This window comes from Pseudophryne corroboree, chromosome 2, assembly GCF_028390025.1.
Source record: "Pseudophryne corroboree isolate aPseCor3 chromosome 2, aPseCor3.hap2, whole genome shotgun sequence".
Lineage (NCBI taxonomy): Eukaryota > Metazoa > Chordata > Amphibia > Anura > Myobatrachidae > Pseudophryne > Pseudophryne corroboree.
In genome coordinates, this window is record NC_086445.1 from 123594457 (window position 1) to 123611442 (window position 16986).

General features: G+C 45.6%; 1 protein-coding gene across 1 annotated transcript in view; it reads right to left on the reverse strand.

Annotated features, from left to right (window-relative positions):
• The window catches only part of MIPEP (mitochondrial intermediate peptidase), a 294841-nt gene that overhangs the window by 153048 nt on the left and 124807 nt on the right, over positions 1-16986 (reverse strand). The window contains exon 11 of the mRNA XM_063951677.1: positions 2086-2239. Coding sequence (XP_063807747.1) covers positions 2086-2239 — 154 coding nt within the window. The remainder of the gene's footprint in view (positions 1-2085; positions 2240-16986) is intronic.

A 16986-nucleotide genomic window follows, 5' to 3' on the forward strand; every position in this document is an offset into this window, starting at 1 on the left:
TTCATTTGCCTCCCAGGGCGCCCCCCTCCCAGCGCCCTGCACCCTCAGTGACTGCCGTGTGAAGTGTGCTGAGAGGAAAATGGCGCACAGCTGCAGTGCTGTGCGCTACCTTTAGAAGACTGAGGAGTCTTCTGCCGCCGATTCTGGACCTCTTCTTACTTCAGCATCTGCAAGGGGGCCGGCGGCAAGGCTCCGGTGACCATCCAGGCTGTACCTGTGATCGTCCCTCTGGAGCTGATGTCCAGTAGCCAAGAAGCCAATCCATCCTGCACGCAGGTGAGTTCACTTCTTCTCCCCTAAGTCCCTCGTTGCAGTGATCCTGTTGCCAGCAGGACTCACTGTAAAATAAAAAACCTAAGCTAAACTTTTCTAAGCAGCTCTTTAGGAGAGCCACCTAGATTGCACCCTTCTCGGCCGGGCACAAAAATCTAACTGGCTTGGAGGAGGGTCATAGGGGGAGGAGCCAGTGCACACCACCTGATCGGAAAGCTTTACTTTTGTGCCCTGTCTCCTGCGGAGCCGCTATTCCCCATGGTCCTTTCAGGAACCCCAGCATCCACAAGGACGATAGAGAAATACAGGGAAAAAGTGCTTGGGGGTCCCTTCTTTTTAAAGAACCAGCAAAGGAGGGGGCCATGGGAAACACTGATGAAGTCCCGCTGGACAAAGCATTATCCCCCCCACCTAAGTCTCCAAACATACGGCTCACAGGAAGGGTTATAGAAAATGGGCACAACATGACTGAACTCGCACAGTAAGAACGTCTGAACACGATTGCATAGATCACCAAGCGACGGGTAGCTTGCAGCGGCAACCTTGACCCCTGCTGGCTGCTGCCTTACTTCGGGGGGAGTCCACAACTGACTTTCACCGCCGCTCTGTAGCACTCCTCCGCCTCGGAGGAGACAGACGCTAGAGGTCATACTTGACCTTTAGCATCCGACAGGGAGCACAGCGCTATAACTACCCGGAAGTGCCAATAAGCACACAATGCCGACACCAACTGGAGAGGATGCAGCTTTCTACAAAGCTGCATCTTCTTCCATGACGAGCAGGTAATTTAAAAGTAATTAGAAGCCTTACCATGGGGCATAATGTATCACGGGCATTACGGTGTGTGAAATAATGTGTCTGGGGCATTACGTTGTGTAGAATAATGTGGCATTGCAGGGGCATTGCAGTGTATCAAAATAGAAATGGACATACACTCTCAGAATTGCGCAGTGAAAAGGAAGAAACTGCCCTGGTATACCTTCAAATGGGGGAAAAAACACCAATTCCCTTTGATCAAATGTAAAATAATTTGAAGGGTACCAATGGCGCTAAAACCTTATAGATAGGATAATCATCAAATTGTCCACAATGGAACAAGAAATTTATTACAATGTTTAAAACAGCATAATAAAATATCACAATAAAACATCATAGGGGTGTGCAAACTGTCCAGATAAGGCGACTGGTGCCATAAACAAAATCTCTCACCATAGTCCCAAAGTACGGTGGGCTAGCTTAGCAATAAGAAAGTGTGGTCCAAGGCTGAACAGCCCGGCACCACCGAATTGAGCTTTTTCAGCAGTGTACCCCGGTCCTTCTTGTGTGACTCCTCCGTCCAAGCTTGGATGGAGGATTTGCACAAGAGGGACCGGGGTACACCGCCTGCTGAAAAAGCTCAGTGCAGTGGTGCCGGGATGTTCAGCCTTGGACCACACTTGCTTATTGCTAAGCTAGCCCACTGCACTTTGGGACTAAGGTTTCAATTTTCTCGAGTAGCTCACACCCCAATTAAGGTTGGCGACCACTAGCATAGACCATCAGAAAACGATTCTTAGTAAATAGGAGTGATTGATCTTGAAAAACTCTCACGTATACCAGCAATGCCCATCGTGTTTAAACTCAAACCAAATGAGATTCTTAGTAAATTTACCCCTTAGTCTTACATCATCACCACATAATATAGAAGAAAAGGGTATTTGTGTAGAAGTGTCCAGTTTTAGGGCATCTTCCCTCTTTGTCACACCTACTACAGTCTATAGTAGAGTTCCCACAGAGAAAAACTAAAGTCCTCAGATATAAAGGAAGACTTACCAGCTTCCGGACATCCTTGGACCACACCTCTCCTTTCTCTGGCTGCTCAGAATACAAGGAGATGCCAAGAAGCTGATTGAATAGCGAATTTAATCCTTCCATGCAGGCACCAAGGGAGAAGAATGGAGAGTACAAACTGGGTTCTATGTTATACCTATAGGAGACACAAAAAGGCAGCCTAGTTAGTGGACTCGAGAATCACAAGTCTATTACTGTAATGTCTCTGTCAATACCAAAATCAAAACAGCGACTATCCCACAAGACAGATTCATATTGATGGCCAACTACTAAAAACTGCCCAACAGGATAAACGCCACCAACACTAAAAAGGCTTGTACTGTAAACCCGCCAACTTCCACAGCTAGCAGTAGGATGGCCAGCACTAAGCCCATGTTCCCACACATTCAGGAGATACTCTCCCATCACAGCACCTTAGTAACTGACCATTCTTCAGCCACAGTTTCTACAGTCAGTGCGGGTCATTAAGTATTCAGTAGGCTGCCATATATCTTTCAGAGACCATTAGATATTAGAATACAGACACAAGAACACCAGCTAATACTAGGACTCAAAATGCTGCCACCTGTGGTAAAATGAATGTATTCCAAGGAGAAACTGGAAGAGAATATCCAAAACTGCAGTAACCCTGTCTGTTTGTTGGACACTGGAGATAACTGCAAAACTTTACCATAGGGGTTCTTTAAGAATATCCTTGAGCTTCAGAAGCAGAACGGGATCACTAACTGGATATGGACCTATGTGGAGTTAAAAACGTTAACTCTTAGTGAAGCCTAACAGGCACTACAGGTAATTAAACCTGCCATTGCCGCAACTTAGGACTTGAACACTTATTTATAATTCATACTCAAAGTGTACAATTCGTGCCAGCCATTATCAAGAAAAGAAACGCCTGACATCATACAAGATGAAAAATGCAGAACAAGGCCTGTGAATTTGAGGACTTGTAGTCCCTCGAAAATGTTGTTAGCCTCAGAATTATTGGAGTAAAGGACCATGCCTCCATTTAGCTGAATCTTGCAGAGGATTATAAAACAACTGGCGGATTTAGCAGCCAGCATAGGACATGCGAAATTTGACGCAACTTTCGTAGAATGGGAGACACAGATTACTCACTTACAAAAACTCAATTAGAAGACATGAATGAAAAATCAGGATTTTGGTACTTACCGATAAATCCCTTTCTCCGATTCCACAGGGGCCACTGGAGTGTAGTTACAATGGGGAAATAGTAGGCAGTAAATGGGAGCTGGCACTTTAAAATTCTCACACTGTGGCTAGCTCCTCCCCTACTATCTCCTCTCCAAGGCAGTCTACGTAAAACTGTGCCCGATGAGAGATGGAATAAACAAACCTTAAGATAGAGGAGGTTAATGACGCCCTGTAAACCAGGATAACCCAAACTAAACCTGGAACAGAACCTGACAAAAAACCAGGCTAGCCTGAACTCAACAAGCAGTCATATGGTGATCTGCAAACCTTTAAGCAAAATACAAGGAGAAACAGCGCTGGGCGGGCGTCCAGTGGCCCCTGTGGAATCGGAGAAAGGGATTTATCGGTAAGTACCAAAATCCTGATTTCTCCTTCATCCACTAGGGGCCACTGGAGTGTAGTTACAATGGGGACGTCCCAGAGCTCCCAAAAACGGGTGGGAGAGCGCTGAGAGTCCTGTAAAAACTGCTCGGCCAAACTGTGATGCAGAGGCCGCAAAAGTGTCAAACTTGTAGAATTTGACAAAACGAATGTCGGTCTGACCAAGTAGCCGCCCGACAAAGTATTCATGGAGACCCCACGGGCAGCCGCCCACGAAGGTCTTACAACGCGCGTAAAGTGCGCTGAAATGGAAAACGGAGGCTCCCTAGCAACTGCCAAGAAGACTGTCTGATGGTCAGATGTATCCAACGGCCCAGCGTACGCTGGGACCCCGGCTATTTAGCACGGGAGCATCGTACAGAGACAAAGAAGAAAAACACTTCGTCGAATAGCCGAAGACCTCTGTGGAGAGTCGGCGAGCCCTGACAAGCCTTCAAAGAGGACCGAAAAACACTAGTGTCAGATTTATTTGAAAAATGGATATCCCCTCTGGAAGAAACGACTGCTGAGGCCGAAGCTCAGCCGGGGGAGTTGCCAATAGAGTACTCCCTGAAAAAGAGGCCGAACTTACGGTCGCTAGACTAATCTCTTTTGGAAGAAAACCGAAAAAGGCAGAGAGCTAAAATTCCGGTCATTGTGGTCTGAAGCGCAGCGGAGCCAAATCTCACAGAGAAACCACAGATGAATGGTAACTGAAAGAAGGGGAAAAACCCCTTTTATCCTTATTATGTCCCATAAAGTTTTCCAAAAGTGGCAAAAGCGAGAAGAGGTAACAGACTTCTGAAATCGGTGCCCAGTAGGCCTAACCGAACTAGGGAACCCCTCCCTTCTGAGGTCTCGTGAACAGTCACCCGTTTAAACGAAACAAGTGTAAGATTGAACAAAGAAAAAAGGACCCAGTTGAAGTAGACAGTCCAGTCGAGGTAGGAGCCCAGGCTCCTCTACTGACAACAGGTGTATCTGTATCTTCAAGTCATGCATGGCCCAACCAGCGCCACCGAGAGGACTAGCACACATAATTCCCTCCTGTGTTACAGAACATGAGGTAGAAATAGAAAAGGAGGCAGGATAGAGTAACCAGAAAACTCCCCGGAGCCCTGAGGGCCTCCTCGGCTACTGCCGCCAGAGCTCACGTCCGAGAGTAGTAAAGGGTTAAAGAGTCAGTCAGAACGCCCTGAGGTCGATCCGAAATCTCCGCCCACAGCGGACCGGCTGACAAAACTCCGGGGAATGTTCCTTCACCCGGGAGTCTGACCTGGTGGCTTGACCTGGAAAGAAGATTGTTGTCCCCCGCTCCGAGAGGAATGTAGGCGACCACTCATTGCGTCGCAACTTGATTGAAGGAATAGAGTACCTGGTGCAGAGGAAGGAAAAATCCTCTGACGAACCGTGTTGAGAAACGTCTACGAGGAGCATAGATAGGATCTGTGTCGAACCAGAAGCTCCTGGATCCTCCGGATATTCCGAAGCCACCTAATGTACAGAGTGGGATAGTAGCAGTAGATTGTCCCATTAGGGAATCAACGTCACCTACTGTCCTTGAAAAAGAGTTATTGTGTGATCTTCCTGAACCCTGTGGGAGCGGAAGAGAGAGACCGAAAGGAAAGGACTGACAGCGAAAATGAGAATCCTGTAATGCGACTCTGAGAAAAGCCCGTCCAACGGAAATTAGCAAACAGGCATCCCTGAAGACAAGGGACACGTAAAATCCCCTTTCTTGTTCAAAACTAGCAATCACAGACTGAAAGGATTGTAAGGCCAGAATAGGCCTGGCCTAGTCAACTGGCTTCGGAACGTGAACAGAAAACAAAGGCCTGAGTACTGTCCCGATTCAAAGGATATCTGAGAAACAGGGATCAACATCCTTTTCGGTTAAAAGCATATGGAGTGCCACCTGCAGTATGACTCTCTTGATTCCTGAAAAGGTTGTATAGCAAAATCTAGTCTGTAACCGCCCAATCCTTCTCAGTACTCCCCGTAGGACCACCGACATGTGCCTACCCTGGGACCCTCCAGCTGGTAGGAAGGTTTGACCTGTAGTGAGTGTATAGGATGACCAAAACTCGGACTGGACCGAGGATGTTGAACCGCTGCTTCAGCCTGTCACCCTGGCGACATAGATATCGTGTGTGGAGTCGAAAGCTTGAAAGGCACGGAAAGATCTAGATGAAAAACCGGTAAAGGTCTGTCCTGAAGCTGGGGCAGCAGTAGGAGAAAGAAAAGTGGACTTACCTCCAATGGTTCAAGAAATCCTGCAGATAGTTCCTTCCCCTGAACCATCTGCCCCGTAGGATTTCATGTTCACCTGTCACTGTCGCAGCCCCAGAGGTCGTCTGGTTAAGACAGCCCAAGCGAAAATGCAGGTTCCGAGTCTGCAGACGTGGAGACCTCCAAAGAAGATAAAGCAGAATCGTGATTCTGACCTGTACCAAAATATCAGTTTCCTGATGCGAAATATCCTGTAACCTAGAGGACAATTGGTCCACAACCTACCTGCTCCGGACAAGGTAGAACCCTGCTGCCGTATATGCTTCGATGGATACCTGAGCAATGTTGCCTCAGGAAAACGGCAGCTTGTTGGACCGGTGATACCTCGAGGGTAAACCTTGGAGAGGTTCTGATCCCATTTCCCTCCTTCTGCGGGGAAAAGATAGGAAAACAAACATTGTTTTATACCTGAAATTGTGTATGCGGGTGTCTGCAAGCCGCCTACCGGAGCCTATCCAGCTCATCCGAAACTGGACCATTTCGTCATCGGCGCCGAACCCTGATGGATCTGACGGGTCCGCCTTCTTTACCTGCAGTATCAGACAAACTGCTGTATAATGCACCTGGATATTCTGAGACACTGGTTGAGATTGCACCGAAAACAGACATCCACTGTATCCTGGGCATCTCTCGCCTCCTCCCCGAGGGGCCTTTCCACTGCCGAGTCGTGTAATCTGGGAGGCTAGCAAGGTTCTTTTAGAAACCTGGAAAGGTGAAATGACGTACAAGGTCTCTGGTTAACAGTGACATTACCTGCGTAATCTGAGCTGTTCCAACAGGAGTGTCCTGCAGGTGCGTGGAGGGCTAAGCAGATGGCTCCACCGCATACTTCACACCTAAAAGGGAATTCTTTGACTATCCCAGGTGAGACAAACGAAAGGAGAAAAGGTGGGTTAAATAAACACAGCGCTATGTAAGGTCTGCACTATAATGTGTAGAGACCTACACAATTCCATATAAACTTTCTAGTGAACCCGTAGCGCTGCGCTGTTCTACTGACTGAGCTATTTGTGCTCTGTTGGGATTCAAAACCCCGGTCCCCCTGTTGAGATCCTATCCATTTGATAGATAGACACCATATGTTAGATGGACATTAGGTCGACAGGGTCAAAAGGTCGACAGGGTCAAAAGGTCGACATGGAAAAGGTCGACAGGGTCAAAAGGTCGACAAGTCAAAAGGTCGACATGGTCAAAAGGTCGACATTGAAAAGGTCGACAGGTCAAAAGGTCGACATGAAAATGGTCGACATAAAAAAGATAGACAAATGTTTTTTTTTTAAATGTAACATGTTTTTGGATTATTTCATACTTTCTCTATCCATGTCGGCATAGAGTTGGTTATAAACCTTGTGGCGAGCGCAGCGAGCGACCGTGCCCGAAGCGTGGCGAGCGAAGCGAGCCCCGCGAGGGTATGCCTTTCTACAACTGGGGGTCCCAGATGACAAAACTATCCACACAAACCAGAAAAATGCAAAAAACATGGTGTCTACCTTTTCCATGTCGACCTTTTCCATGTCGACCTTTTGACCATGTCGACCTTTTGACCATGTCGACCTTTTGACCTGTCGACCTTTTCCATGTCGACCTTTTCCATGTCGACCTTTTCCATGTCGACCTTTTGACCTGTCGACCTTTTCCATGTTGACCTTTTGACCCTGTCGACCTTTTGACCCTGTCGACCTAATGTCCATCTAACATATGGTGTCTATCTATTGACTGTCTAACTAGACACTATCTATCTTTCATACCGGAACCGTTGAGATACCCGCTACTAGCGTACTGAGCCGCAACGCTAAAAGTATCTGTTGTGGTACTTGAACCCAGGCCTCTGTGGTTGGGTGTTTAGGGGATTAGCGTGCTGAGCCACACTGTTTTATATATACACATTCCCCAAATTGCCAATAGCATTAGTACCCAGTGACACCAAGGAATAATAAAGGGAAGGCAACACCCCGCCCTGTATGTAGCGTATTGCTAATTAAGGTGCACCAGATGTTTTTGGAGGTTCCGCTGGCTTTTCAAAATGGTGGCCAGCCTGCGAGAAGAGATGGGGGAAAGTGTTATGTGGCAAGGCGGGGCATTTTGTCGTTATAAAACATTGCGGAAGTGGTTTGTTTTACCCCCTATATCTGGCATTGTATGCATATATATCTAAATATATATATATATTACACCCGCACACATACAAATATCTATATATACAAACAAACACCCAACAGGGTAGATAAATACTGTGTGAAAAACTGTTATTGCACACTAGATTTAAATCCTTAATGAGCTGATCCCCAGCTCCTGTTATATAGCAGGCTCCCTGATCTACAGCCTTTTGTATGGAATGCCGGGCAGAGGACTCTCATGCAGGAAGGAATGGCTGCCAAAGTGAGATATACACAATATCTTATCTCCCTGCACAGAAAACTAAAATCCCCCTTTGTGACAATGAGCGCTGGGAGCCGCCGCCGGGAGCCCGCTAAGCAAAGCAGGAATGTCAGCCTCACCTTTTAAATGTGCTGGAGCGGCCGGGGAGTGGAGGCACTGGAGCGGTCGGGGAGCGGAGGTACTGGAGCGGAAGTGCTGGAGAGGCCGGAGTACGCGCTGCTGGAGCGGCCGGGGACTTGTACGCGCTGCTGCAGCTGCCGCGGCCGGGGGACGGAGAGCGCTGAGCCTACAGCGCGGGAGTTAGCTCCGCCCCCCCGCTCCGACGCCAATTTCAAAAATGAAACCCGCTGCACATGAAGCGGGAAGCGACTGTATCTCCCCGGCCGCCTGTATGCTGCGGCCAGGGAGCGGAGAGTGCTTGCGCCCTTTATACGCTCCGGTATAGGGGGCCACATATGCAAACATTAAAACAGACAGTGGAAGGAGGGGGGGGGGGGGGGGGGGGGAGAGGGGAGAGATTGTACTCACTGCTGTCCTTCCCGATACACGCTGCACTTAGCGGTGTTACACTGCTCGACAGAGCGGCCCGACACGCGCCGCACGCAGCGGTGTCTGCTGGTGTAGCGGCCCCGACACGCGCCGCACGCAGCGGTGTCCGGCCCTTTATACTCACCGCTGCCATGCTGCCGGAATCTTCTGCTGGATGGAGTGGCCCCGACACGCGCCGCACGCAGCGGTGTCCGGCCAACTCAGGAGAGCTCAGTGTCTCCCTCAGCCGGGGCCCATCCCGAGCCGCACGCAGCTGCGATGGGACCCCGCCGGCAGCTCCCACGGTGCAGACTGGCAGTGGCAGAGCTGCCAGTCTGTGAGTGTAAGAAAGAAAAATAAAATAATAAAGAAAAAAGAAAAATGTCTTCCGCTAAACCCAAGTGAACCAGCTCACATCGGGCACTAACTAAGACTGCCTTGGAGGGGAGATAGTAGGGGAGGAGCTAGCCAGTGTGAGAATTTTAAAGTGCCAGCTCCCATTTACTGCCTACTATTTCCCCATTGTAACTACACTCCAGTGGCCCCTAGTGGATGAAGGAGAAATAAAAAATGTGCAATTTTGCACAAAAGCTATAGGGTGCAGCCAGATGTGGTGACACCCGATGCGCACCCCTGATCTCCTGCCGCGGTCGTGGCAAAAAGGGGGTGTGATCTTAAACATAAGGGCGTGGCTTCACTGGGATCCCGGAATCATCACTCTGGGGGCATGCCCAGCATCTTCGGAGATGCTGGACTTCCCCCAGAGACAGTCTCCATGCACTGTCGGCTCCTCTTCTATGACAGGAGCCGGGTGCTGTAGGAGACTTTCTCACTGCAGCACCTGGCTCCTGACACTGCGGTGTCACCCCCCCCTCTAGGTGTTACAGCCTTGTGACACCACTGGGTGCAGCTATCAAAACTTGGTGAGAGGTAAAGTGGAGAGAGAAACTACCAACCAATTGGCTACTGTTTCACAGGTTGTGTTTGAAAAATGACAGTTACTGTAGGAGTTGATTGGTTGGTACATTATCTCTCTCCAAACTTTGATAACTACCCCCCTTAGAGAAACCTATCTTTTTGACTTTACCATCTAGATGTACATGAATGAAACCATACTGCAGTCACACTTTTGTGGGAGGTGCTTTAAATATAAAACAAAATTGGTTTACATACAAGTTACAGACTGAACCATTGAAAAGCAATTAATAAGAACTTAGGTGCCTATTTCTCAATAAGTTTTAGCTATTTAAAACTCACTGCTTATGATAATGTTCAGCCAATCAGCTCCTTACTGTCATTTTTCAAACACATTATTAGGAGCTGAATGGCTGGAGCACCATTTATCATATGCAACGAGTCGAAAATGGCTAGAACTCGATGAATGGGTCCCTTAGATTTATAAGAGTCAGTACAGCAGCAATATACCCGAACAATTGCCAAAGCAGCATTAACTGGATCCGTAAAGCCCGTACCATGTCATGAGCTTTCTGGTGACCGTAAACGGTTTACGTCTGAGCATTTAAACTTAATGTACAAAACAAATACTCAACTTTACCAATGTTTTCCGTCTAACGGTGCTAATCTGCCTCACGTGCTTTTGATTAATTTTCCAATTTGAAAGCCAATTCCGAGTACCAGTTATAGGAATGCCACCACCGACTGTCATAACAATTACAGCTAGTCTGTAGCCCAGGCTTCTGGTTGGCAGAGAAGAACCGCAAGATGTTTGACATCTGTGCTACTTCTTGCAGAGCTCGTTCTTTTCAGCTTCTGCCAGGAAAACAGATCTATTTGCCGCTCCTTATATTGTGAACACAGAACCGTACAATCGCATTGAACTTAAAAGACAGCCATATGAATTTAGTCAGAGATGGTTTCACTTAAGAGGGGAACAAGCAGAGGGGTCACTACTCAAGTTTTGGGAGAATTACAAAGAACTAAGAATAAAAATAACACAAGGATGACATCTGTGTTGAGAAAAACGAAGGCTGTGAAATTAATTTTATGGTAGAGACTTTAATCAGAACTACTTCATAGTTAAAATTACACACTAGCTTAATGCTTTAAAGTAAACCAATTGCCTACATACTGTGGAGGCGGCCATTTTAAAGGCTTCACTAACACTGATCAGAATGCAGAAAGCATGAGAAAATAACGACTGAATAACCTGATAGGCCGAACATTGGTTTAACCCACAAAATGGCTGCCCTCACTACTCATGGACATGAGGTTCACAGTGACAGATGTCAACAAGCTTAAACTACAGACACCAGAAGATCGACATTCATGATATCGACGTGCTTAAAATGTCGATACTTGGGAAGGGTTTACCCCTGAAGCAGTGGACCAAATAAAAGTGTTGACATTACAATCAGTGTCAACGCAGCAATATGTTTAATGGCGACAATATGAATGTAGACATAATATACTGAAGCCAGATTAATCACCCTTAAACCTATAAAGATAACAAACAGGTTGACTACTCAAGAGAGCTATAGGGACTAAAGTTACCTGGTCACTCCTGGATTTTGCAGACTTTCACATTTCAACCTGTACAAATCACACAGCCAGGAATCCAAAAATGTACCCCCTAAAAATTCAGTAACTACACATCTCCAGTCAGGATAAAGGATGCCTGACATTGAACTACAGTGACATAAGGAAAGAAAAAAGAAAAAAAAATCTGAGGGTTGTATCACTTCAAAATACAATTTTTTAGGATCAGGAAACGTTCCACCAAATATTGTGTAAACTACAGGCTGGTCATGGTGGTGAAAATTAACACAATACCAAAACGTCTTCATCTTTTCCAAGCGCCTTCGGCCATTGTTCCACGCACATTGATAAACAATGTCCAAAATGCTTTCATAGGATTTATCTGGAAATACAGAGCTCAAGATTTTTTTTAAAAAAAACTTATGTAAAAATAACCCTTTTTTTTTTTTTTTTTTTTTTTTTTTTAAAGGGGTGGGAGAGTTTTTCCAGAAGTGATTTAGAAGCTCACTCTTCACAAATTATGGACTCCCAAGTTATTAAAATTATCTTTTATGGGCGATAGAACCCAGGCAAACTAAAGCAGTTATCCCTTTAACCTGGGCAAAATTGCTTCAGAAGCATTTTAAAGCGTCTGCAGCTCAGGAATCATTGCTGAATAACATCCAAAATCAGACCACATTGGACCATGGGAACTCCCCTAAAATGGATTTGAAAATGGCGGCCTGGCTGTTGTGAATTTTGTTATATTTTATATTTGTGAATAATTAATATTTTGTGTACTATTATTCAAATGTGTGTTTTTCTTTTGTTTCAGACTAACATTTTGCCTTTAAGAATATTGTTCGTGATTTGTAAGGAAACAGTGGACAAGAGGTAGTTAAAATTTAGCAAAATGGAGCAGATGGTATAAAGGAAGCCAGCCGCAGCAGCGACGTTGTAGTGGTTGCTGGAATAAGTGTTCACGTTGCATGTCGGAAAATATTTACAGATAAAAAGTACAATGAAATAAAAGTAACGAAAGACGAGAGGTGAAGCAATGGTTAAAGTGCTCGTTTAAAAGAAGACCCAGTTTGTAGTGCGGCTGACTGCTTGTTCTGTGATCCCTTAGTGGACCTTCTTCTAAACATACAGTAACTTTACATCGGAGTATGTGAAAGTAAGAACTTCAGAGTTTGCGGAAACCATAAATAAAGAGCTACGAAAGCCGCTGTGATGAATGGTCATATACGGTAAGAGGCCATTTGGAGTATTATCTTGGTGATCTTCATGCTGCTGATTGCATTACACCTGCAGTGTCATTTTCAAAGTGGGAAAAACATTCCTCAGGAATACTCTTCCTCCAACAAGTCTTCAAACAAAGGGCGACCAAGTAATAAGGGAACAATACCATGCATTCCTTCAGACCTGTACTTACTTTGAAGAGAATTATGAAGAACAATGCTGATTGGAGACCTAATTTCCAAAAAGTAGGAATACCTTCAAGGGAGTCAGAGCTGTGCCTACAAAAGTAGGCACATGAGAATTAGAACATTACGGAGCGAATAATATAATTTTGGGTGAAAGTGGTAAGGCAGATGTGGTAACTCTATGGGGCACAGCCAGGGTGAAAGTGGGAAGGTAAATGTGGTAACTCTACCGTATACGGCCAACGAAATCCTTCGCAGTTTTCACCAAAATGTCAAAAGAATGCGATATTGAGCTGCAGAACATTTACTTATTAGAAGTTGCAGCAAGAGTAAATCAGAAATCCCTTGTCTCTTCTAGAGCAGGCGTGTATCCATCTCCAAGTGACCTTACTGAAGAAAGTGCTTTAGTTTATATTCCTAACAGTTTGAAATTCTGGTTATCAAAATGATTTGTGGGAAAGTAACTTTACATAAAAATTGGTGCGAATGCTATTCTGTCTGCTAAGATTACCATGTATACTACATATCTGTTTGTACTATCACAGTGACATAAGACGGGGACCATCTCCCAATCCTGTGTATGATATCCGCTGCGTTCAATCACTGTTGGGTCGTGATATCTGCAAGTTGCTCCTGTTTCTGCATGCTGTAACGGGCTGCAATACCACATCCAGTATTTTTTCAATTGGGAAGTCCTCAGAATTCGACAAACTGATGCAGATGACAGATCGGTTCAGTTGCAAATGAATTTTGTTTTAAATCTTCAAAACATTTGGATATTGAGGCCGCAGGAAGAAAAGCAATGCATACATTGTATGACTGCAAATCACTGGAATTTGCAATTGCACTACGTCATTGAATGTTAGTTGAATAGGTAGCCGCAGCTACATCATTTGTTACACTACAGCTTTTGCCCATACAAAAGTACCACAGCTTTTGCCCAACATTGCATTTTTCATGTTTTGTTGCCTCAGAACCTGGAATTAAAATGGATTGTTTGAAGGTTTGCATCATTTCATTCACAGAACATGCCTAAACTTTGAAGATGTTTTTTTATTTTATTATTGTGAAGCAAACAACAAATAGGACAAAATAACAGAAAACTTCAGCGTGCATAACTATTCACCCCTTTTGCGGCAATTACAGCTGCAAGTCGCTTTGGGTAAGTCTCTATGAGCTTGCCACTGGGATTTTTGCCCATTCCTCAAGGCAGAACTGCTCCAGCTCCTTCATGTTGGATGGTTTCAGCTTGTGAACAGCAATCTTCAAGTCTGACCACAGATTCTCAATTGGATTGAGATCAGGGCATTGACTAGGCCATTCCAACACATTTAAATGTTTCCCTTTAAACCACTTGAGTGTTGCTTTAGCAGTATACTTCGGGTGATTGTCCTGCTGGAAGGTGAACCTTCGCCCTAGCCTCAAATCACAAGCAGACTGAAACATGTTTTGCTCAAGAATATCCCTGTATTTAGCACCATTCATCTTTCCCTCGACTCGACACAGTTTACCAGTCTCTACTGCTGAAAAACATCCCCACAGCATGATGCTGCCACCACCATGTTTCACTGTGGGGATGGTGTTCTTGGGGTGATGGGATGTGTTGGGTTTGCGCCAGACATAGCGTTTTCCTTGGTGGACGAAAAGTTAAATTTTAGTCTCATCTGACCAGAGCACCTTCCACCATACATTTGGGGAGTCATCCACATGCCTTCTAGCAAACTCAAAACGTGCCTTCCTATTTTTAACACTAAGTAATGGCTTTTTTCTGGCCACTCTTCCATAATGCCCAGCTCTATGGAGTGTACAGCTTATTGTGGTCACATGCACAGATACACCAGTCTCTGCTGTGGAACTCTGCAGCTCCTTCAGGTTACCTTTGGTCTCTGTGCTGTCTCTCTGATTAATGACCTCCTTGCCAGGTCTGTGAGTTTTGGTGGCCGGCCCTCTCTTGGCAGGTTTGTTGTGGTACCATTTTCTTTCCATTTGAAGATGATGGATTGGATGGTGCTCCGGGGAATCATCAAATATTTGGATATTTTTTTTTATAACCCAACCCTGACTTGTACTTCTCAACAACTTTGTCCCTGATTTGTTTGGAGAGCTCCTTGGTCTTTGTGGTGTTATGCCTCTTGCTTAGTGGTGTTGCAGCCTCTCTGGGGCTTTTTAGAAAAGGTGTGTTTGTTTATACTGACAGATCATGTGACACTTAAGATTGCACACAGGTGGACTTCATTTCAATAATTATGCGACTTCTGAAGGTAATTGGTTGCACCAGAACTTTTGAGGGGCTTCATAGCAAAGGGGGTGAATACATATGCACATTACAATTTTCAAATTTTTATTTATAAAAATTCTTTATATAAATTTCTCTAATTTCACTTCACCAACTTAGACTATTTTGTGCAGATCCATCACAAAATTCAGATAAAAAAAAAAATTATAGGAAAAAAAACAAGATTTTAATTACCTACCGGTAAATCCTTTTCTCGTAGTCCGTAGAGGATACTGGGGTTCCATTTAGTACCATGGTGTGTAGACGGGTCCACTAGCAGCCATGGGCACTTTAAGAATTTGATAGTGTGGGCTGGCTCCTCCCTCTATGCCCCTCCTACCAAACTCAGTCTTGGAAACTGTGCCCGAGGAGACGGACATACTTTGAGAGAATGAATAAAGATAAAGATAGTGGTGAGATTCCGAACCAGCACACACAAAAACAGAGGAAAGCTATGCTAACCCAACTTTAAACAGGAACAGCAACAGCTGAACCAACAATACTTAACCAAGTAACAGTGCAAAGAACGAAGCACCGGGAGGGCGCCCAGTATCCTTTACGGACTACGAGAAAAGGACTTACCGGTAGGTAATTAAAATCCTATTTTCTCTTACGCCCTAGAGGATACTGGGGTTCCATTTAGTACCGGAGGGATGTACCAAAGCTCCCAAACCGGGTGGGAGAGTGCTAAGGTTCCTGCAGAACTGATTGGCCTCTGAGGACCTTTAGTTTGGTCAAAGTATCGAACTTGGAGAACTTAGTAAACGTGTTCGAACCAGACCAAGTAGCTGCTCGGCAGAGCTGTAAAGCCGAGACAACCCGGGCAGCCGCCCAGGAAGAACCCACTGACCTAGTAGAGTAGCCCTGTACAGATTTTGGAACCGGCAAACCTGTCATGGAATAAGCATGCTGGATAGTGAGCCTGATCCAGCGTGCAATTGTGTGCTTTGATGCAGGACACACCATTTTATTGGGATCATATAGAACGAACAGCAAGTCAGATTTCCTGTGATGAGCTGTCCGTTTTTCGTATACTTTCAAAGCCCTCACAACATGCAAAAACTTTGAAGTAGCGGAAGTGTCTGTGATAACCGGAACCACAATAGGTTGGCTGATGTGAAACGCCGACACCACTTTCGTAAGAAATTGCTGACTAGTTCTGAGTTCAGCTCTGTCCTCATGGAAAATTAAATAAGGGCTCTTATAAGACAACGCCCCCAGCTCTGACACACGTCTTGCTGAAGCCAAGGCGAAACAGTGTGACGGTCTTCCAAGTAAGATATTTTACTTCCACCTCCTGTAATGGTTCAAACCAATCCGATTGCAGGAACTACAGCACCACATTAAGATCCCAAGGTGCCGTAGGAGGCAAAAAGGGTGGTTGGATGTGCAGAACCCCTTTTAAGAATGTCTGAACCTCAGGGAGGGCAGTCAATTGTTTCTGGAAGAAAATGGACCAGGCCGAAATCTGGACATTTATGGAGCCCAAACGCAGGCCCACATCCACACCTGCTTGCAGAAAGAGGAGAAACCGTCGCAGTTGAAACTCCACCGTTGGAAACTTCCTGGATTCATACCAAGACACATACTTTTTCCAAATTCCATGGTAATGTTTAGACGTAACCGCCTTCCTAGATTGTATCATCGTAGGAATTACCTTTTTCGGAATACCCTTCCGAGTTAAGATCTGGCGCTCAACCTCCATGCAGTCAAACGTAGTCGCGGTAAGTCTTGATAGGCGAACGGCCCCTGTTGCAGAAGGTCCTCGCGAAGAGGAAGAGGCCTCGGATCCTCCAGCAGTAATTCCAGAAAATCTGCGTACCAAACCCTCCTTTGCCAGTCCGGAGCAATGAGGATCGCCTGAACTCTTGTTCATTTTATTAGTTTGATAATCCTTGGGATGAGTGGAAGTGGAGGGAACACATACACTGACTGGAA